Genomic DNA, 22507 nt, shown 5'->3' with positions numbered 1-22507 from the left:
TGTGACACTTCTGTCAGATGCTGAGAAAAGCACGTTGTCCTTATTCAGTTGGCTATTTTCGGTTAGATTAGATGTTGTCAGGCCAAATGTCAGTAAAACTAACTAACTTTCCTGTCATACGGCTGACAGCCGTTGTACTGTGCTTGCGGTACGCACATCACGCGCAAATGCGGCGTGCTGTAGCCGTAGTTCTGTCGTCAATTAACTCATGTAAGAATCAAAAAGGCGATTAAAGCTGTCAAAACTGCATGCATGTATTTGTTATACATGTGTCTGGATTAAAATATTCTGCTATGTGAGATCACAATATAAGGCACAAATGGATATGTAATGTTTTAATGTCCAAATAAATGTGAGCACTGTGCATTTGTACTAGAAGATAGGCATTCATTTTGCGTTAATTTGTAAAGGACAAACAAAAATGGATCATTTTTAAATCCATAAAATAACTTAATTTTACATTCTGGCAACATTACATTATGAAAAACATAACATTTTACATTATGTGCTGTTGACTTCCGCCTTGTTCACATTCTTGCACATGGGGATTCAAAAGAGAACTTTTGTTTTCCTTTTTAATTTAGGTATGATAGAACTGTTGCAATTATTTATTTTGACAACTAATATAGAAAGTTAAACTTTTTTTTGACAAACTCAGAATTGGTTGAAGAGTTAATTGATTATATAAAACATATTGAAGGTTGAATAATATTTGGACTACAGTATTATCTGCATGTTATCTCATCCATGAAGATGCAACAATGTAGAACAAGCTATTCGAGATTTTGAGAACCAGAACCAAGCTAACTGAGCAAGTTGAACTTTAGCTATAGTGTGTGCCCTTTTATTACTATTTAATTAATTTTAACATGAGGTGGTAGGTAATAATAAAAAAAATATAAAATTCACTCAGTATTCCATGATTCCTAATTCACTACTATCTCAATTACAATTAAGTACAAATTAACTTTATTCAGTTGTGTAGGCACTAAAACAGTCCAATACATTATAGTCAAATTATTTTTTATGATAAAATAATTAAGATTTCTGTGCCACCCCAGACTGGTTGCTGGCCCTTGCCTGGCCACCCCTATGAAAAAATCCTGGCTCCGCCACTGTTTACATGACTCCCTGAGAATTAAACAGACTATTTTTGTTGCTGTATCTTTAAGAGTTATATATGTAAAAGACCTCTGTTATGATTGGCTATTCACCCTGCATATAAATGACTGCCTAATTCACAAACCCATTCATGAGGCCGGGTTACACTTCAAAATACTAAAGCAGCATTTATATTAAAATGTGGGTGGTAATATTACTATGTTTGTTCATGTTTGTGACATCAATACTGTAATTCTGAATCACCCATTTTTGGAGCTTAGTATGCATTAATGGCCTAGGTGGATTGGGAAGGGAGTTTTATCATTGTAAATATATGTATGACTCCGCTATCCTTTTGACGGCTGTTTATCATTATTCAGAGTTTATTTTGCAACAGTGACCAGCTGACTGTACATAATGCCTTATACAGGCTTATTATGTATATGCATACAGTATATATGGCTTATTATGTGTAGTACGGTGCCAATCAATGCCTGGTGGTCTCCCATGTACAAATATAGATAATGGGAAATGTTCCACTGTTATTTTCTTTTAATTCAGGCCGTAATTGCCTTCACTACTTGCACACAAACCAAATTAAATGCTGCTGAATTAAATGAGACCACCTGCAATAGCTTATCCGTCCTGATCATAAAATTCTATCAAACGCACGTGTGATTTCAAAGTGCAGAATAAGCATACTGTACCTGTACAGAACAGCTTTGTCAGCTCCAAACACCCCCACAATCAGGTCTACAAAAGGACAGAGAGTGGGAGAAAGAGAATGAGAAGAGTAAACAAGAGGAAGTAACTTTGAATTTAGGTGACAGGATAGTATCAGTTGTGAAACACTACAGAAGATAAGTGAATGTGTAACACAGCAATGAGTGTTGAAATCTAACCTGGGTATCCGTTCTGATCAACATCTGTGCCTCCGTGCATGGCGTAACCAAAGCTAGAAGGCATGGAAGCAGACGCCCATGTTCCTTCTAGAACTTGAGAGGCCACAGGATTCGGCCCTGTGGGACGCCCGTTATGGATGTACACCAGGCCGCGGTGGAACTGCCCACCATATGGGGCAGCAATAGCCACATCTGAGAAAATACAGAAGGATTAAATATAAAACCGGTCTGGTTATTGAGTAAATGCCGGGCAGTATTGGTTTTATATATGCTAGTACAGCCATTGCTCAAAAAGCTCATGAGTCATGATTACTGTTGCACAATGAGGAAAGGAAGACAATGTCGACATCTTACGAACATGACCACAAAGGACCTTGTATGTTCTGTCTTGTCTGATGTTGCACACAACACAGCATGCAAATACAAAGAATAAAATGAGAAGAGTCAAAAAAGTACCATTATATCCATCCATATTGAGGTCTCCCACACTGCAGATTGAGCTTCCATATCGAGCATAGATCTCAGAGCCCGTGAGTTTGATGACACTGTTGAAGGTGAAACCACCCTTTCCTAGGTAGACATAGACCTCACCAACCTCCCTCAGTTTCCCATCTGAGCCACGGTCCATGAACAGAGGAGCCCCCACCAACAAATCCATCTTCCTGCAGGAGGGAAATAAAAAGGTTTATCCTATTGGAAAAGATCACAGCTGGTTCACCAGCAGGGAAATTCATGTTGAAAATAATCACAGAAGTGATTGTAATAAGCGCACAGTACTGAAACAGATAAGCTGATCAAAATCAATCTTTTTGCTCACTATAAAAACAGGGCCTTTCTGAACACAAAAATGGTCAAGTTCAGTCACAGAGCAACTTATCAGGAAACTTTATCTTCACTGTTGCACAATGTTCAGATTTTATTAGATTTTTTTTTAGATATTGCCAGAGAATGACATGTAACAAATTCAATTCACTCATGAATCTCTGTTCATTCAATGCCACTCCAAATCTCGTTCAGACTCAAAACACTGGCATATTGAGTCATAATTCAGAAAAGCATACTACTGCCATTTCTACTTTTTTATAAAAAGATATAGCAGAAATAGTAAGAATATTTGCTTACACTAAAGTCAGTCTTTGGAGACGGGAAAAAAGCCACCAAAAGCAGTTGTATGCTTCATTGGGAGGACACTTAAAGAAATTATATGAGTGCTAGAAAGTGAACAAGAATGGTATGTTCACTTGAAAGATTCATTCAAAAGCACAGTTTCTTTCATGAACCACTAACAGAGCAGATCCAAATAGTGACATCCTCCAAGTAAGAACGACTCGAACTGAATAAGGTAGCATAATGCATTAAGCATTTTATTTTTGATGTTATATTTTTCAATGTAAAAAAAAAAAAATCTAAACTTACGTTTACGTCAATTATACTAAAATAAACTAAAATTAGTGCTGTCAGTTGATTAAATTACTTTAAAGATTTAATTATAATTAAAATAAAATTTATTTTTCACAGTTAATAAAAGATTCCTGAAATATGACTATTTCATTTCATGTCAAAATGAATTTAGTTTCTAAAGAAAAAGAAAACTAAATAGGGAGAAAAAAAAAAAAAAAAAAAAGTCTTACTAAACTAAATAAAAAACTAAAATGTACAGAAAAACTAAAGCTATAGAAAACTTAAACTAAAACAATCACAGTTTTCACACTATCTAAACAAAATCAATAGCTCAATCTACTATAACCCTGTGTTGTGGGTTTCCAGAGCAAAAATTAAAAACAAAAATTAAAATTTTATTTTTCACATTTTATTCAAGTTGTTATTTTTCTGAGTTTATTTTCTTTTCTAATGTCAGATTAAAAAAAAAAAAAAAAAAATTATATATATATATATATATATATATATATATATATATATATATATATATATATATATAATAATAATAATATATAATAAATATAATAATATCCTATAACTTAATGCATCAAGACAAAGGGCAAGATATTATTATCTTTACCCTTGAAGGGACAGTAATGGGCTGGTGTGTTTTGGTCAAATGTCTTTTAGACCCCACAGACTTTCACTGAATGGACACAAACAGTTGAAACATATCTTTTTTTGAATGAACTGTCCCTTTAATATCCGTGAGCCTGATTTCTCTAAGGCCAGGTTAAGAGTGCTTTTGACTCACAAAAACTGAATTCAGCAGTCAGTTTTGAACACATTTTCATGGCCAAGAAATGCCAGTTGAGAAACACTTATTTAAAGTATCCATTAGTCCATGAATGGACTTTCTAGAAGCTTGTTTATGTGTTTAGAAATCTTCAACCTCCCTTCAGTGAGGAAAACATTAAACAGCAGTTTTCAAACAGTTTATAGCATCACTTACCTGTCATTATTGATGTCAACGACTGCTACAGAATAACCGAAGTAAGCAGCCATCTAATGTGGACAGAAAAAAAAGGAAATAATTATTATTAATTATTATTATGGCTGGTTTTGGTGGTGCCGCCTACAGTATATAGATAAAAATGTTGAGCTTGGACTCATAAATCTCTGTTAAACCATGTGTTGACTCTTGCTTGATTAACTGTTGATGTATCACAACTGCAGCAAATCACAATCAGCCAAAAACCCAGGCCTGTCGATGCCACACCTCATGCTCTTTTCCTCTCTCGCTCTTGAGTGCTGGCGACACTGCTGTCAATAGCTTCCAGATGTGGGAGTGGATTTAGGACATGAACTCTCCGCTCATAAACAAATGTTGAACATAACTGTGCATGACCACAAGATTGGGCATGTCACGTGACCTGCAGGGTGCTCACAGGCAAGACTGCTCATATAAGAGGTGTCAACATTTTTGTAACACTCACCTGTGTGCCCGTGAAATTATACATAGACTCCATGTTCTTCCCATTGAAAATGTTGACCTAACAAGACAAAACCAGACAAAGAGCTGCTTCAAGCAGGGTTGCATCACTTTTATGGGTTTTTGTCAGATTCCTGACCAAAAGTAGTATTAAACTCACATAACCGAGAGCCTTCTCCCCTCTAGGAACTCCTGTGACATAATCTAGGGAGGCAGGAAGAATTAAAAATGAGTTGGACACAACAATGCTTTCATTCAGCAATGAAGCTTCTTGATCCATTTACATAGAAAAATCTGATTTAAGCCATTCCCATAATGCACTACTTCAGTTTGCAATGCAATGGGGCTGGTATTTAGAGCAGGTCAGAACAGCTCAATCAAGACAGACAACTCATGGCTGTGGGCTGCTTAAAACTGCACTACCATTCAAATGTTTGCCGTCAATAAGATTTTTTTTATGTTTTTGTAAAATCTCTTATGCTCACTAAGGCTCAAATTTGATAAAAAAAAACAAAAAAAAAACAGTAACATACAGTAATATTGTAATTTTAAAAAATGAAACATATTGAAATGTCTTACCATCTTCACCATCCTCATTAAAATCACCAACAGCCACAGAGTAACCTAAGACAGAATTAAACAATGACATATATATCTGCACTGCATTTCTGTTTATTTGCTTTGTACATTCTTATCACTGCAACTCAAAGCACACAAACATTCATTACATGTGCAACCCAAAATTATACTGAGCTCCTGATTTACAGGTAACAGTGCAAATATAAATCACCACGAGAGTATAATTACAACTTCGAAAAGACATTAAAACAAAAGATGCAAAAAGGCTTACCCAAATAACTGTCATCATACTGAGCCCCGGCTGACTTGGTTGAGAACTGGTTACTGTAAGGAGTAAAAAACTCCTTATTATATCTACTGATGACCTCAGTGATGTCATCTGAGATCAGCTGACCTGGAAAAAGAAGGCGGAAAAAACAGTTAGGAGAACACAAGAAGCAAAAGTTTTTTTTATCCCAATAGAAAATGAAGTGTGCAAGCAATAGATGTCTTGAACCTGCATGTGATGTTAAGCAAAACAGAAAGAAGCAGTGCTAATATATGCATGTAAACGTTAAAAGTAAAAACATTCAACAAAAAGTAAAATCATGTAATATTATTTTTAATATGGTTGTATGTGCATTTTGTTGGTCTTTTTATGGTCTGTAATCTTTACAGACTTTCAGTGTTAGGGAATAACTAACTACAAGTCATGATGCTACTTTCAGGGTGTGTTGTTCACACACTAGCTCGGTTCTCTTGTTCTAGTTCGGTTCTCTAAATAATACATTTAGTCCTGGTCATTTTTACGTACGAACCTAAAGATACAAAAAAAAAATATTTTGCGATGGAACTTACCAAACATCCAAAGCATGGCTGTGCACTGGGCTAAATGCCCTCGCTGTATGTGCGTGCATACATATGATGGCATTTTGACCAGCTGAGAACTTGCGAAGAGCTTATAAGATGTGTAAAGGAGTCACATAAACGAAGATCTGCTGCAAGAAGAGGGCGTTTCTGATGCCTGTACCGAACTGTAATGGACAACGAAACTCCTATGACGAGAAAAAACATGCCTTTGCATTCGGTCCTTTTTAGGGTCACATTTGGTGACATCACGTCCAGTTTTCGGTTCGTTTAGATGTCTTCAAATGTGATGGTCCGTGTTGCATTCATATTTCTGTCGAACCACACCAGAGTTCGGCATTCTCGGTCCACTTGTTTGGTGCACACCAGGGTTCGAAATGGAGAGTTCTCACTTTCGAATGAAACGCACTAACAGAGCGAGAGCGTTCGTTTTAATCAAACCAAACCTGCCAAGTGTGAACACACCATCAGTAGTGGAATAGGAGCTCAGTTTGTTCAAACAATGTATCCTAGCTTTTTTAAGCAACTGTACAATTTTGTCACATTACACTGCTCACACAGCCTTACAACCGAGCAAGCTGATGCAATAAAAAGTGAAGCAAACACACTTTCCTCAAATGGCCTCTCAAGTTCATTTCAGTGAATCAGTTCCTTCAATCCATTCATTTAAATGTACCACTAAAAATCTATGAAATATACGAGTAAGCACTTCCCACACAAGTTACTTTTTTCTTAGCAAAATAATTTAGTTTCTGCTTAAAACTACTTTTTAAATCTCCACAACTCACAAGTTATTTAAATAAAAAGTTGTAATGATGTAGAAAGTAACTAACAATTCAGCTTACAGTTTCAATCACTTTTCTAACACTTAAGACTTACTTCAAGTCTAACCAAGGTTAGCTTAAGTTACTATCAATCGCACCATCGCATTCACATTTGTGAAAGCATTTTACTCTCAGCAGGGAGTATAATTATCATACCATTACAAAAGAGACACTCAGCAGAAAAACTAAAACACCATAACAAAAAAACAAAAAACACCTTTAAAATGAACTTTTAAAAACGATCACCGCAGGTCATGAAATTCATGAAAGATGTGTTTAAAGGCTTTTCTGGGCACGGTTCCTAAAATAACCCCACCCTATGAGGTCATAACAGATCTGCGACTCAGTAAACAAGCATTTCAACATCACATAAGCACAACACACAACATTTCAATGAAACCACAGACTCATCTCCCCTGCAGTAGACAGCATATGATTCTGCATTATTTATTGACTTCAAAACAGTTCCCTATCTTCTGAGCAGCATTTCTCTCACAGGCGGGGACCCCGAGACACATTTGTAAATTTGAACAAGTATTGTCGAGGTTGCGCAAACATTCCCTGGCCTATTTTGTGTCAATGCTATATCTGAACTTGCCCTTGGAAGCAAGACACAGCAGACATTCTCTGAGTCACCAAAAAGTCCTGACTGAGCACATTGTTGTTTCCCCTTTCAGTGTCAAATTCACAGAAGGATAATAAAATAAAACGGTTTACCTTGCCAATAAAAGCTTCCTGGTCCTCCAATAACAACACGGTTCTTCTGATGGAGACACAAAAAACATGTTTTGGTACATTCAGCACAAGTTTGAACAGCAGGGTAAAAGCGGCATATCAAAATTTACACGTAAAAAAAAAAAAAATTAAGTGGCAAGAAAAGCAAAAGCACACTTTTTGAATAAAACATTTCAGAAAAATAAATGTGTTAGGTCAAAAATGGTAAAACATCAGATATAGTGGGGTTTGATATTAATTGTTTATTTATATATATATATATTTATATATCTAAAAAATAAATGCACAAATATATAAGGGAGCAAATTTCTGTGGAGAAAAAAATACCTTCACAAAATCAGCACTGAAACCTGCTTGACAAAATCCTTGTCCCTCAGGCGAGTTTGATTCTGATGAAAAAAGAAATACTCAAAGTCATTAAGGTCTTCAGAACTAGCAGATTTAGTTTTGAGGAAGTATCAACATGAAGGAAAGGTGAGAAAGAGGAAGACAAACTTCAGACAGAGGAACTGTCATGACCATATGACGACTGGTACACCGACTTTGAATAAGATGTTCAGACATGTCTCAAAACCATATATGTGTAGGAGATGATACACAACACAAGTATGATATCCCATAAATCTAAGTCAAGACATTTCTGAGGGAGGATATTAGATATGACCCAATAAGGGCATGAGCAGCCTGAAGTGAGGTAAAGAGCTGTGTTCAAGTACATACTAGAGCGACAGGGCGAATATTCCACAATGCTATTGCCCTTCTTCAGATAACATGTCCCGACAGGCTCTCTTTCTGAGAATCCATACGTGCTCCACTGGTAGAGAGGAGCACATGCCTGAAGAGAGAGAAAAATGTATGTGCAGATCAGTACATGAGTAGGAATTATGTTCTTCTAAACCATATGCTGAGAAATATCTGCTCACATATTACAGCAAGACTTAATTTAAACATTTATTTTTAGTGCCATATCAGCATTGAAAGTCAAGATCAAAGTACTATTAAATAAAAGAAGCGGCTTCTTACAACAATACAATAAAGAATATTTAATTTCAATTTCATAACTGACTTGTTTGAATCTAGGATTTTCTTTAATATAGAATCATGTTTATAATATACAACAGGGCTTAACAATAAGGACATCCCAGGGTCAATGTAAACAGGGCTCCTTCCTACACATTTTCAATTTCAAAATTACATACTTTTTTAGACTCAAATTTGAATTTAACGTAATGTTTACTTCAAAAGAGGTATGGCCACTACTACAGATATAAGTCAACCAACTTTACTTGTCTTATAACAGCTTTGGATTGGCCATGGTTTCCCACGTACACTTATCTAAAGTAACATTAAATTAAAACAGAGGTAAGACACACCCAGATTTAGGTTGGTAGGGCAGCACTTATTGTCTTTGCAAAACACACTTGAATTAGTGCCTAATATTAGTCGTCACTAATCTGACGCAAAACTTTTCAGACCATACTTAACATAAATGGTTCACACAGCATTTAGTTTGGTATATATAGTACAATCATCTATAAATATTTTCTCAGGCTTTTTTTATTGGTTTGACGTGACAAGTGATGATATGCGCTTACATGATGAAAAGAAACCTAAAACGCTTTATAACCTGCATATATTCACCTGACACATTGCTTTGATACTGTAATCGTGGTTTGATACTGCACGATCAAAAAACTGTATCGTACAGTCTGATTTAGATGATAATTTGCTCTTTTATCTGCTCCTGTTTGAGTGGCACACGCACGTTCAAAACAGTTTTGCGTAATGGAAATGTGCGCCTTGAAAAAAAAAGGTATGATATTTTGCTGCTAATATATATATATGACAGACGAGTTTGTGTTACAATTGTGCAAATGACTTGCGATTCCTCCTGATTCCTGATTGATTCTCCTGAGATTAATATGGAAGCATAAGTAAAAGTAGATTAAAATTTAACAAATAATTAAACAATTAAACAAACAAACGAATAAAATATTAGCATCGCTCTTTATAAATTTACAGCTATCATAAAGTTACCTAACAGCTTCCATTCAAATTTTGTATGTATAAATAGATTTTTATATATACAAAAATATATAAGCCTATATATATATATATATATTAGTGCTGTCAAATCGATTAATATGTGTGTGCATATATATATACAGCGGGGAAAATATGTATTGAACACGTCACCATTTTTCTCATTAAATATATTTCCAAAGGTGCTATTGACATGAAATTTTCACCAGATGTTGGTAACAACCCAAGGAATCCAGACATACAAAGAAGCCAAAACAAATAAGTTCAGATATTAAGTTATGTGTAATAATGTGAAATGACAGGGAAAAAGTATTGAACACATGAAGAAAGGAAGGTGCAAAAAGTCATGGAAAGCCAAGACAACAGCTTAAAACTATTAGTGATTAAAAAGCAATCCAGCCCCCTGTCAGTGGAAATTAATAACTGCTGGTTCAGTCCCAACGGATGGTCTACAAAAAGGTCTCATTGCCAAGGTGTCACACAAGACACATCTCATGATGGGTAAAAGCGAAGAGCTGTCTCAAGACCTTCGCAACCTAATTGTTCCAACACATAATGATGACATTGGTTATAGGCACCATTCTAAGCTTCTAAATGGTCCAGTGCGCACTGTTGGGGCCATAATACGGAAGTGGAAAGACAATCATTTCACCATAAATTTGCTTCGACCAGTGCTCCTCGCAAGATTTCTGACAGAGGAGTGAAAAGAATAATCAGAAGAGTTATCCAAGAGCCAAGGATCACTTGTGGAGAGCTTCAAAAAGACCTGCAGATAGCAGGTACTGTTGTCTCAAAGAAAACAGTAAGTAATGCACTCCACCGCCATGGCCTGTATGCACGCTCAACACGCAAGACTCCATTATTGAAAAAAAAGCATGTTGAAGCTCGTTTAAAGTTTGCTGCACAACATTTGGAAAAGCCAGTAAGCAAAAAAAGCAAAATACTGGGAGAATTTAGTGTGGTCACATGAAAGCAAAATTGAACTGTTTGGATGCCATAATACACACCATATTTGGAGGAGAAATGGCATTGCACATTACCCTAAAAACGCCATACAACTTGGTGTTGGCTCTTGGACAACTCTTCTGATTATTATTTTCACTCCTCTATCAGAAATCTTGCGAGGAGCACTGGTCGAAGCAAATTTATGGTGAAATGATTGTCTTTCCACTTCCGTATTATGGCCCCAAAAGTGCTCACTGGACCATTCAGAAGCTTAGAATGGTGCCTATAACCAATGTCATCATTATGTGTTGGAACAATTAGGTTGCGAAGGTCTTGAGACAGCTCTTTGCTTTTACCCATCATGAGATGTGTCTTGTGTGATACCTTGGCAATGAGACCTTTTTGTAGACCATCCATTGGGACTGAACCAGCAGTTATTAATTTGCACTGACAGGGGGCTGGATTGCTTTTTAATCACTAATAGTTTTAAGCTGTTGTCTTGGCTTTCCATGCCTTTTTGCACCTTCCTTTCTTCATGTGTTCAATACTTTTTCCCTGTGTCATTTCACATTATTACACATAACTTAATATCTGAACTTATTTGTTTTGGTTTCTTTGTATGGATTCCTTGGGTTGGTATCAACATCTGGTGAAAATTTCATGTCAATAGCACCTTTGGAAATATATTTAATGAGAAAAATGGTGACGTGTTCAATACTTATTTCCCCCGCTATATATATATATATATATATATATATATATATATATATATATATATATAATTTTTTAGTCTTATTTCAGAACAAATTTCTACACGTGCACCCTGACTCACCAGAATATGGTCCCCAGAGGAACGCACAGTGGCCCCAAACCATTGATTCGACTTGAACTCCATTTGCTGTCCATTGGAATTCTTCCTGTCATCTGTGACGGGAATGACAGAGGAAGGGGCAATGGGGAAGGAAGAGATATGAAGGAGGGAGGAAAAATGAGTTAGTCAGTTAATTAGATTCATCAGACTGTCATCATGTCCTTTGTAGTAGACTACACTGCTCTTCCAATCACTACAATCTCATCCACTGGCGTGTTCATCTAAGTCCAGCTGATTTCAAAAGGACTGATATGACAGAAGCATCTGAGTTCATAGATCAAAAAGTTGAGCTGATATGCAACGCCACACTCTCTTATCCTCTTCATTACCAAACCATCTGAAGTTCAATCCAAGGTCATGAACATGGACAGCTGAATCTATTCATGACAATCAAATTAGCAAAACAACTTCATAAACACACGCAAGGCATGGAATATTTGTAGAACATGGTGAATAAAAAAAAGCTTCAGCAGAAATGTCAGTGATTTACTGGTGTTCTTAGGTCACTTTTGACTGAAAATCTTTCTGTTTGGAATTTTTAAAAATCACAGCTTCATCAGAATGGTACAGAACTTGTCTAAAAAAATAGTCTAACTTGTGGTCTTCGGTCAAAAGTGACCGACCATATAGAAAATGAATGGGAAATCGACAAAAGCACAAAAAATCTGAGAATTGTACAATCTACAAATCGGCCACGATGCAGAAAAAAAGTGCTCAGCAATGAAGGGGTGAAACTCTTAACACCCACTCACACACACTTATATACACACACACCAATGAATTGGTGTGACTGTAATAGAACAAATATGTAAAATAAAATCAATAATTCAACTGCAATGCAGAAAAAAGTGGACAGCAAGGAAGGGGTTACACTCTAGAACAGTGGTTCTCAACCTTTTTTTTGGGCCAGCGCCCCCTCTCCATTATCCAGGTTGAATCTAAACCTACCCCTAAACCTACTCATCACAGAAAACTTTCTGCATTTTTACATTTTCATAAAAACATCACTTAGTATGATTTATAAGCTGTTATCCTCATGGGGACCAAAAATGTCCCCACAAGGACAAGGATTTCAGATATTGCCATCTTTGTGGGGACATTTTGTCCCCATAATGTAGGGTTTAGCAGGCCACACACACACACATATATATATAGCCAAGAAAGATATCCCTCCCTGCGGCCTTGGTTCATGTCAGCCACAGTCTCAGCCTCAGGAAGCCACAGCTGCTCATCAGTCTGTGCTACTGAGCTGGGAATTTCCCAGTTTTTCTCATGGTCAACACAGTCATACAGCTGGTCAACAACACCCAGGCTTTACTAGAATTAAGCACTTAATTATTGCCAAACAGCACAAATGGGGAGTTGACAGTACAAAGGCGCAGTGGAGACAGTTGTGTAACCATACAGTTCAGCATTAATGTTTTTACATCCACACAGTGTTGCCCATCTCATCCTTCTGGACATTTCTCTCCAATCTAGACTGTGCCTGCTCCTCAAACAGCCAGCACAGAGAATGTCATTCACAGTAAAAACATGTCAGGACACAGTTATGCTTTGGCAGTCATTTAACAGAAGAATGTTTAAGCTTCTTGCATGCAGTACTAGTTATTGAGTAACAAATATAAACACTACGCTAGTGCAGTAAGTGCACAAAGGAGGTCTTGGAGGTCAATGGAAAATATGGTGGCCCCAAAAAGTATTCAGACACTTATACTTACAGTTTGGCAGTAACAAAGGCCCTATAAGACTGTTATTCTATAGTCTTTGGCAGTAACCACAGTCCATTTAACTGTAGGCTATGTCTTAGTTTGGCATTTACTAAAACTTAAATATGTGACCCTGGATCACAAAACCAGTCTTAAGCCGCACGGGTATATTTGTGGCAATAGCCAACAAAACATTGTATGGGTCAAAATTATCGATTTTTCTTTTTCTGCACCCTCAGATTCCAGATTTTCAAATAGTTGTATCTCGACCAAATATTGTCCTATCCTAACAAACCATACATCAATGGAAAGATTATGTATTCAGCTTTCAGATGATGTATAAATCTCAATTTAAAAAAAATTACCCATAAGACTGGTTTTGTGGTCCAGGGTCACATATATATTTGTGAAATATTTGTACAAATTTTTTTTCCCCAAATCTATTTGGTTTGGCATTTTTTAATGACATTGTCATAAAAAAATATAAAAAAAATCTAATTCCATTTGGCTTGGTATTATTTAATACAAATAAATAAATACATAAATAAAAAATATATTATAAATATACATAAAATATATCACTAAATATGATTAGGCTATATACTACAAACTTGTCTGCTTACTCTGCCATAGATGTTTACACTATACATGGTTCTTTTCCCAAGAACTTCTTTAAGGGTGAAAAGAACACATAGAGGAGTAGTTCAGTTGTTGGTGAGAACTTTAAACACACTGAGAACTCTAAAACAATCTTTTTGTTTGTCTGGTAGTTCCTCTTGAAGCAATCCAGCTTGGCTGGCAGGGTAAATCAGGCAAGACTAGTCTATAACCGCCACTGAATACCAATGAGATCTGGCACAAAAAACGGTGCCTATACTCAAGTACACATATAATACGCCTGAACAAAGTACGGTTAGTGTGAAGATTGTTTGTGTACATCTGCAATCTAGTTAGTAGGCCAGCACATGAATAGTAAATAAACTCCATTGTCTGTTGCAGGACATTGCCAAGCATGTGAATTCAAAACACTTTGTAATAACAATCGCACAATCCTAGACGAGCCTTGAAACGACCCCAGGCTGCCTCTCCTGTTATTTTTCCTCCACCTATTGAAAATATTTAGAGCAAAGCTGATATATGACCCAATAAATCATTAAAGAGCCACAGGCTACTCAGAAGGTCCTGTAATAACTCTGACGAACCCTACCTCTTTCACTAGCATGCAATGTGAATCAATACACACAAAAAAAGTTTTAAATAACAGCATGGAGGAGCAAAGCTTAAACTATGATGGCTGGAAACACAGTGCTGCGTCTTACCAGTGCTGTCAAATTCAATCTGTATGCATGTGCCACTTTTTTGCCAAGGACAGCTGAAGACAGCGCCCCTCTCAGTGACTACTGATGGGGTTTGATCAGATGTGTTTGCCCTGGGTGCACCAACCAGTATGTTTAATCTGGAATCAGAGGGAAAATGTGTTTTTAATGATTTGTTTTGTTAAATAAACTAAAACACAGTTTTAAAATGTACATTTTTTTTTTCTAATTTGCCTATATATAATAAATATTATTCATTACTATTAGCACACATACACACACATTATGTCTACAATACAAATTAGCATTGTTATGTGTTAATACATGTTTATTTCAGAATATCCATGCATCCTTGAGATTCATATCTTCCTCACAAAAATAAATAGCTGCTATATATAAAAAAACAATACAGTAGGCACCTATGATATCCAAACAAGTGTGTCTGTAGATCGCCAGCTCACTAGGTTTACACACAACTTCATCTACTCACTGTTTGTTATCAGGATTGAAGAAAGCCACAGAAAATCCAAAGTAACTTCCTGGAGGTCCAGAGAAAACTGAGGGTTTGCTAATGTCCAGATTAAAGGAAAGTGCTCGTTTGCAGTAAAAAAGAGCCACTAGAGCCCAAAGCCACCAGCAGATGAGATGTTTGCCCATGTTTTGTGTCTCTGTGGAGTATGAGAGTAGATGGAGATCGCGCTGTATGTGGGTGGGTGTCTTGATCAGCAGTTATGATCGCCACTGATTCCGCACTCCATAACAACACGCAACACTCAAACTCACGGAAATGTCCGTTACATTATTGCAGGCGGGCCGCTAGGAATAAAGCTCATTCGTTTCCAGCCTGTCCAGTCAAATGGAAGCAAAAGTGTAAAGTAGGACACAGGGACACTGATGTATTCCAGCTCGGATGCAGCCGCGGGATGTCCCACTGAACAGGAAGTGAAAATAAACCAACCTACTGAAACGTCACGGTGACGTCACGTCACGAGAAACTTCCGCGCAGCGGGCATCGCCTGCGTGACTTAAATGGGCATGAACTGGTAAACATTTCCAAATGCCATAAAATATTTGTGATTCCAGTCAAGAGTAATTCAATGTTTTAATAAAGGCTTGTGCTTTATTAAGAACTAGCAGTAGTTAAACAGCGCCACAATGTATTAAGAACGCACGGCACAAGTGTATAACATTATCTGTAGGCCTATTCAATTCAGTCAACAAACAAATTATTTATTTAGAGATCAATTTTACGTAATGTAATAACTAAAATGTACATATCATTGCACTAATATACGCAACAAATATAACAGATGCTAACAAAACCTGTCAGCTTTTTATCAGTAAGCCGAGTCCTTGGCTTGAGCCACACTTTATCCACAAGGTCCAGATAGCAACTAACTGTTACAATTACAAATGACTATTCAGAGCCTGGGGATATTTTATTCATATATGGACTTGTCAGTGATTCATGATGACTTTAAATGCAGTGAAGTAGGTCTCCAAGAATGCAGTCTGTAAATCCCCCTGGGATCCCTCATAGATTCTGTATGAAAAGGAAACATTGGGTGATTTTTATGTCTGCCTGGCTTGTCTTATAAGTAAAGACATAGGCCTACTATTTTAAACCCTTAACATACTGTAAACTCAAATGTATATGGAACAACTGTTCTTTTATGCAGTGTCAGAGTAAAAGGCTTGAAAAGATTGTGTTTCCTGAGGAAATAAAAGGCACCATTTGCAAATTGGAACACAAACGACATTCTCACTCTCTGGGGAACAAAGTCACTTTTGTTTTAGAGCTGATGGGTCATGCGTGTGGTCAAAGGGGCTTTTGGGACCATGTGATGCATGGCAGAGTGGCAGAATAATTATGTTTGCCTGGTGAGCATCCAATAAACATAACTTAAATAAAACATTCAACACTAACCCTTAAAAACATTCTTCACTTTTTGAATTATTTTTGTCATTTTCCAATTCCAAAGGTACTCTGGCATTTGGTGCTTAAAAGAACAGGAATGAGGGACTGAAGCAAATGTTTAAATGTTTAACAAAATGCCATGTAGGGCAAATGTATTGTAGCTTTAAAAGCCTTCAAATTATTTTCAACAGGAAACAGTCATGGTCTTATTTAGCAGAAAGCTGTGCATTTTCAGAATCACACTACCATTTAAATGTTGGGCAAGATTCTTTAAATGATTTTGGAAAAAAAAAGTCTCCTATGCTCACCAAGGCATAATTTATTTGATCAAAAATACAGAAAAAATAATAATTTTGTGAAATATTGTTACAAATAAAAAAAAATATGTAAAATGAATGTAAAATGTAATTTATTGGCTGAATTATCAGCATCATTACTTCAGTCTTCAGTGTCACATGATTTTTCAGAAATCTTTCTATATGCTGATTTGGATCTCAAACAACATTTCTTATTATTATCAATGTTAAATACAGTTGTGCTGCCTAATAATTTTTTTATTTTTATTTTTTTGATGAATAGAAAGTAAAAAAAAATCTTGTAACATAGTAAACGTTTTACTGTCACTTTGTTTTGATCAATTTAATGAAATACTTCACTGTGGACCTTAGGATGATGCCATGCCCGCCACCGTCACAGAGCCCAAGCCAGCGCCCACCGGGGACCACGAGCTAGAGCTCCCTCCATCCCCGGAGCTAAAGCCAGTCACCGCATCTGTCCTGAGACCAGAGCTTACCGTCAGGTCCCCCCAGGAGTCAGAGCAGTCAACCTCAGAGCCAGAATGGGAGCACTAGCTCACTGACATTGGGACTATGGAGCCTGTCCCCACCCAAGGCCCCACCCCCGAACTCTCTTCCCCTCAACCTGTCCATGGTAAATCCTGCCCGCCCCGTTGTTTCAGTTCTCTGCTGGCTCCACCTGTCCCTGACTCGCCTGCACCCCTGAGCTCCTCGGTTCCGCCTTGGCTGCGGAGTCCCTCCAGCTCTCAGACTCCACCACAGGCTTCTCCACCACCAGCTCGGCCTTGTGAGACTGAACCCATGGCTTCTCTTCGGGCCTCCAAACCCATTACTCCACCTCGGCCTGTCAGCCCCGTCGGCTCTGCCTTGGCCTTACCGTGGTCTTTTATCCCTCAGGCTCCCTCGATCCTCCGGCTCCCCATAGTCCATCATCATCCGGGTTCCACCGCAGACTTCCGGGCCTCCAGCTGCACCTCAGCCCTCCACCCTTTTGGCTCCACCTTTCCTTCGGCTCCTCCTATGTCCTCGCTCACTCCGGTGTCACAAGAGCCCCCTTCTCCATCTTGGTCCCGCAAGCCAGTGGCTCCACCTTGGCCTCACAGTCTTTCGGTGTCACCCTGGACCATTGTCCTCTCGGCTCCGCCTGGGTCTCCACCTTTCCTGGCTCTGCCTCCGTCTATCTGTCCCCAGACACCACCTGGACGTCCAACCAAGGCTCTACCCTGGCTCCTCCCTCCGTCAACTCCAACGTGGTATCGTCACTGGCCGGCTCCTACAGTTCCCTGCCCATTGCCAGATCTGCGTCCACCTCCAAAACCCCCTCCCTCCTCTGTTGGACTATTTTCTATGGTGCTAGGACGTGTCTTCCGGGAGGGGGGTGTAATGTTAGGGTTATGTTTAGTTTCATTGTCTTTTCATTCATGTGTTTATGTTTCATGTGTTTCCTTTCAGTTTACTCTTGATTATCCCCTTTGTGTTGCCTTGGTTAATGATTAGTTACTGTACCCCCGTGTCTTGTTCAGTTCCTGTATTTGTCCCCAATCTCCCCACATATAATACTACCCATTTGGTTCAGTTAATTGTCGGTTCTTGTCTGTGGGGTGTATTTATTCTCCTGCATTCCTGAGTTTTGTAATCTCTAAACGATCTTCTGTTCCTATATATATTAAAGAATTATTCTAGTATTTTCCTGTTTGTGCATGTTGCTTACCATTCAGTGTAGTGTAGTGTTCTTCAGTATTTTCTCAGTGCAGGACTGTCACAGGCTTGAGAAATCCCATCCAATCCAAGTTCACAGTGTTGTTATCATACAAGACACACAATTTCTTTAATTTAAAACTTTACTTTCTAAAAACAACTATTAGAAAGAAGGATGCATTGATTTGTAGAAACGGGACTGCTGTATTCCTTTACTAAAATAGCTTTCTGAATATACTTTTCTGAAAAAACAGATTTTGTCAAAACTGCTTATCTTAGAACTGAAATGAATGCCTAGCATATCTTTTTTTTTTTGAGTAAGCACAAAAGTCTAAGATTTTATACTCTCATAAAACATTTTTGAAAGAAACTACTCTGATATAAGTCAGGCACCAGGGTTTATCAGGGATTAATACGGGTTTATTATGTAATAATGACTGTACATGATCATTACACAGCTACTCACCAAAGAACAACATGGAAATTAAATATTGAGAGTTGAAATTAGTTTATAATCTTACCTGTGTATTATTTTAAAGCTTCCGCAAAGAAAAAAATACACTACAACATACACAATGGAAGGCACTATTGACAAATCAGAATCAAGTATTCCTGTACATAAAGAGTGTTATGGTCACCCTTGACTTGGAGATAATTTCAGTAAGAGACACTTTGTTGTTGTTGATGTGTGTGATGTTCTTCCATGCAAAACAAGTACTACAAAGTCATAGGTGATGGGGAAGGTATAGCCCACCCTCAGCTCAGGTCAATGCCCTTATAAAAACCATGGAGTCATTCACTGCAGCCGCTGCAATAAATCCTGTCTGTCTATATTTGAAATTATTTTGTTAGCTATCAGGACAGGGCTTTGTATGTGGTTTATCAACTGGCACATTTTTTGGGGGGGATTCTTTTGTTGAACCCTAATAGCACTGTAAGTGATTTATACATACACTGCAATACATTATTTATTTGTGTGAACAAGGCTGGGGAGATCATGCTTTCTCAGGCAGAACATAGGAAATGCCAGTCCTCTGACCATGTTGGCCATCTCTCAGCACAAGCCAAGCAATTAGTGGAGTAGTGCTATGTTAAGAATGTTTATGATCTGTTGCTAAACATATGGACTAATTCGTTTGATGCTTGGAACATTATATAAATATGATTTCAGATTAAACAGACGATTGCTTTGAGGTGACAAGCTCACTGAATTAAGGAGGGGACATGTTTACACATACAAAGATTCTTCTTGAGTTTTTTTTAATTATTATTATTATTTGTTTATTATGTTTTATTTAAATTAGATTTCTTGAGAATTTCACACAATTAGGCAATTTACAATTTCTTACAGTGTGTTAGCTTTACTTACCATTTGTTCACACTTCACAATTAAGGAGACTAGAGTGTCCAACTGAAACAGGTCAAATATTCAGAAGTTTCTCACCATCTGTGTCATTTTTGGGTGGAGCAATTGTACACTGATATCACATCATCTTCTTTAATGTATTAAAGTATCATCCGCCTCCTCATCGTCTTCACTAACAAGTTCAGGCCTGAACTCAAACACTTCCCTTCCACTGACCTGCAGGACATGAAACCATGAGATGAGTGTCATTCCACACAACAAACGACAGCTTCAGAACAGCATTAATGAGTCTTGAAGAACCAGGACACAGTAAAACAGCAGCAAACGCATGATTTGAGAGCTTTACTGCCACCATCTGGTCAAACCACAGCACCGTCAAAATACAAATTTAATTCAGAGCTAAACTGCCTTTTTAATGCACATAAGCTACATTTTAAGAACAAGTCCCTTTATTTCAGGATACAATGTTGATGTCACAATTTTTAAAATCAGGCAAACTAAGGAGGAATAGCTTGTATTCTCTCGCGTCTTACCTCTGTAGGCTATATCAAATCCTCCAGCGAGATCTCATTATTTTCTCCTCGTCTTTAGAACGAAACCCACTGGAAGAGAGTGGTTTTACCATATTTGCTGTTTTCAGCAGTGTCAAGGAAACAATTGCACATCTTAAAATGAAAAAAATTATTTGTGGATGTCAAAAGGCATTAATGATTGAATATAGGCCTAACTATTTAAATCTTGACAGAACCTACACTTTGTCTTTGCTTGCTTCTGTTGAGCCTCTCCATGTTTCTTACAACCTCCTCAAGTCTCTTTTCATGCAAATGTTCCCATGACGTCTTGCAATTACACAATCAAGATACAGGTTACAAACAGCATGAATTGTAGCTATAATATGAGCAACCAACCTCAAGCAAGTCAACCTATATAAACAGATAGACCAATAAGCAATGCTTATGGGCAATGCTTGTCTACAAATCTATTTGAAAAAGAAATACTGAAAAACAACAACAAGGGTTTTTTTTTTACCCAAGTTTGCATGACTGTAACTCAATAATTAAAGATACAGATATGTTAATATCCTTTTAGATAGGTTTTTAACAAACTTTTCTTTTGGTATCTTCATTTTAAAGGCCCTATATGGTCCGATCCCAGAGATGTGGAGATCTTAATGAGTGTAAATTGTACACATTTTCAGTGGCCAGAAATCAAATGTGGGTCACTTTGCATACAGCCGATACTGTTTTCTTTGGAATATCTAAACAACAAATGATGTTGAAACTATGCATCTATTTTTTGCTCCATGTTCAATTTGTTGAATTTGACCCATTTTCAATGATTGCAATTATTTTCAATATACAATTATTGTCATAGAGCGAAACAAGTTGCCTTTCTAGTTTCAGTATTATTTGTTCTCCAGACATTCTTCTTCAAACACAATAAGTATCAGCTGTTTGCACCCACATTTGGTTTTTGACCATTAAAATACAACAATTTGAACATGGAGTCGCACTGGGATCCCCATGTGCTGGTCATAAAATTAGAATATCATCAAAAAGTTGATTTATTTCAAGAATTCAACTTAACAGGTGAAACTAATATATTATATAGACTCATTACATGCAAAGTGAGATATTTCAAGCCTTTATTTGTTATAATTTTGATGATTATGGCTCACAGCTTATGAAACCCACGAAATCAAAATTAGAATATTACATGAAATCACACAGTAATTACACAGTAATACCATGGTCATTGAACCAGGTTTTGGTTCTTTTGGCAGTGTGGGCAGGTGCAAATCCTGCTGGAAAATGAAGGAAGCATGAAGTGCTCTGAAAATGTCCTGGTAGACGGCTGCGTTGACTCTGGATTTAATAAAGCACAGTGGACCAAAGTCCTCTTTTCTGATGAGAGCAAATTTTGCATCTCATTTGGAAACCAAGGTCCCAGAGTCTGGAGGAAGAATGGAGAGGCACACAATCCAAGATGCTTGAAGTCCAGTGTGAAGTTTCCACAGTCTGTGTTGGTTTGGGGAGCCATGTCATCGGCTGGTGTTGGTCCACTGCGCTGTCCACTCAACGCAGCCGTCTACCAGGACATTTTCAGAGCACTTCATGCTTCCTTCATTTTCCAGCAGGATTTGCACCTGCCCACACTGCCAAAATAACCAAAACCTGGTTGGTTCAATTACCATGGTATTACTGTGTATTACTGTGTGATTTCATGTAATATTCTAATTTTCTGGGATTTTGATTTCGTGGGTTTCATAAGCTGTAAGCCATAATCATCAAAATTATAACAAATAAAGGCTTAAAATATCTCACTTTGCATGTAATGAGTCTATATAATATATTAGTTTCACCTGTTAAGTTGAATACTAATCTTCGCTCCTCGAATCCACGTGGACATCAGTGAAGAGCCCCTGCCTGAGGAACCCCGAAGAAAGAAGCCCAGACACTGAGTCATCACTTACTACGTTTACATGCAGC

At 37.4% G+C, this 22507-nt stretch overlaps 1 protein-coding gene across 1 annotated transcript in view; it reads right to left on the bottom strand.

The window, feature by feature from the left end:
* Positions 1-15673, bottom strand: part of itgav (integrin, alpha V) — a 29781-nt gene extending 14108 nt beyond the window's left edge. The window contains exons 1-14 of the mRNA XM_084122787.1: positions 15231-15673; positions 14744-14880; positions 11680-11771; positions 8580-8694; positions 8187-8248; positions 7842-7887; positions 5726-5848; positions 5455-5499; positions 5036-5079; positions 4880-4936; positions 4396-4448; positions 2460-2665; positions 2004-2195; positions 1809-1854 (exon numbers count right to left, since the gene is read on the bottom strand). Of these exons, the coding sequence (XP_083978913.1) occupies positions 1809-1854; positions 2004-2195; positions 2460-2665; positions 4396-4448; positions 4880-4936; positions 5036-5079; positions 5455-5499; positions 5726-5848; positions 7842-7887; positions 8187-8248; positions 8580-8694; positions 11680-11771; positions 14744-14880; positions 15231-15397 (1385 nt within the window). The 5' untranslated portion in view covers positions 15398-15673. The remainder of the gene's footprint in view (positions 1-1808; positions 1855-2003; positions 2196-2459; positions 2666-4395; positions 4449-4879; positions 4937-5035; positions 5080-5454; positions 5500-5725; positions 5849-7841; positions 7888-8186; positions 8249-8579; positions 8695-11679; positions 11772-14743; positions 14881-15230) is intronic.
* Between the last annotated feature and the right edge of the window lie 6834 nt (positions 15674-22507).

The sequence above is a fragment of the Abramis brama genome (genome assembly GCF_963993115.1).
Source record: "Abramis brama genome assembly, chromosome: 8".
NCBI classification, from domain to species: Eukaryota; Metazoa; Chordata; class Actinopteri; order Cypriniformes; family Leuciscidae; genus Abramis; species Abramis brama.
The sequence above is the reverse complement of the archived record's forward strand: the minus strand, read 5'-3'. Positions and strand labels throughout refer to the sequence as shown.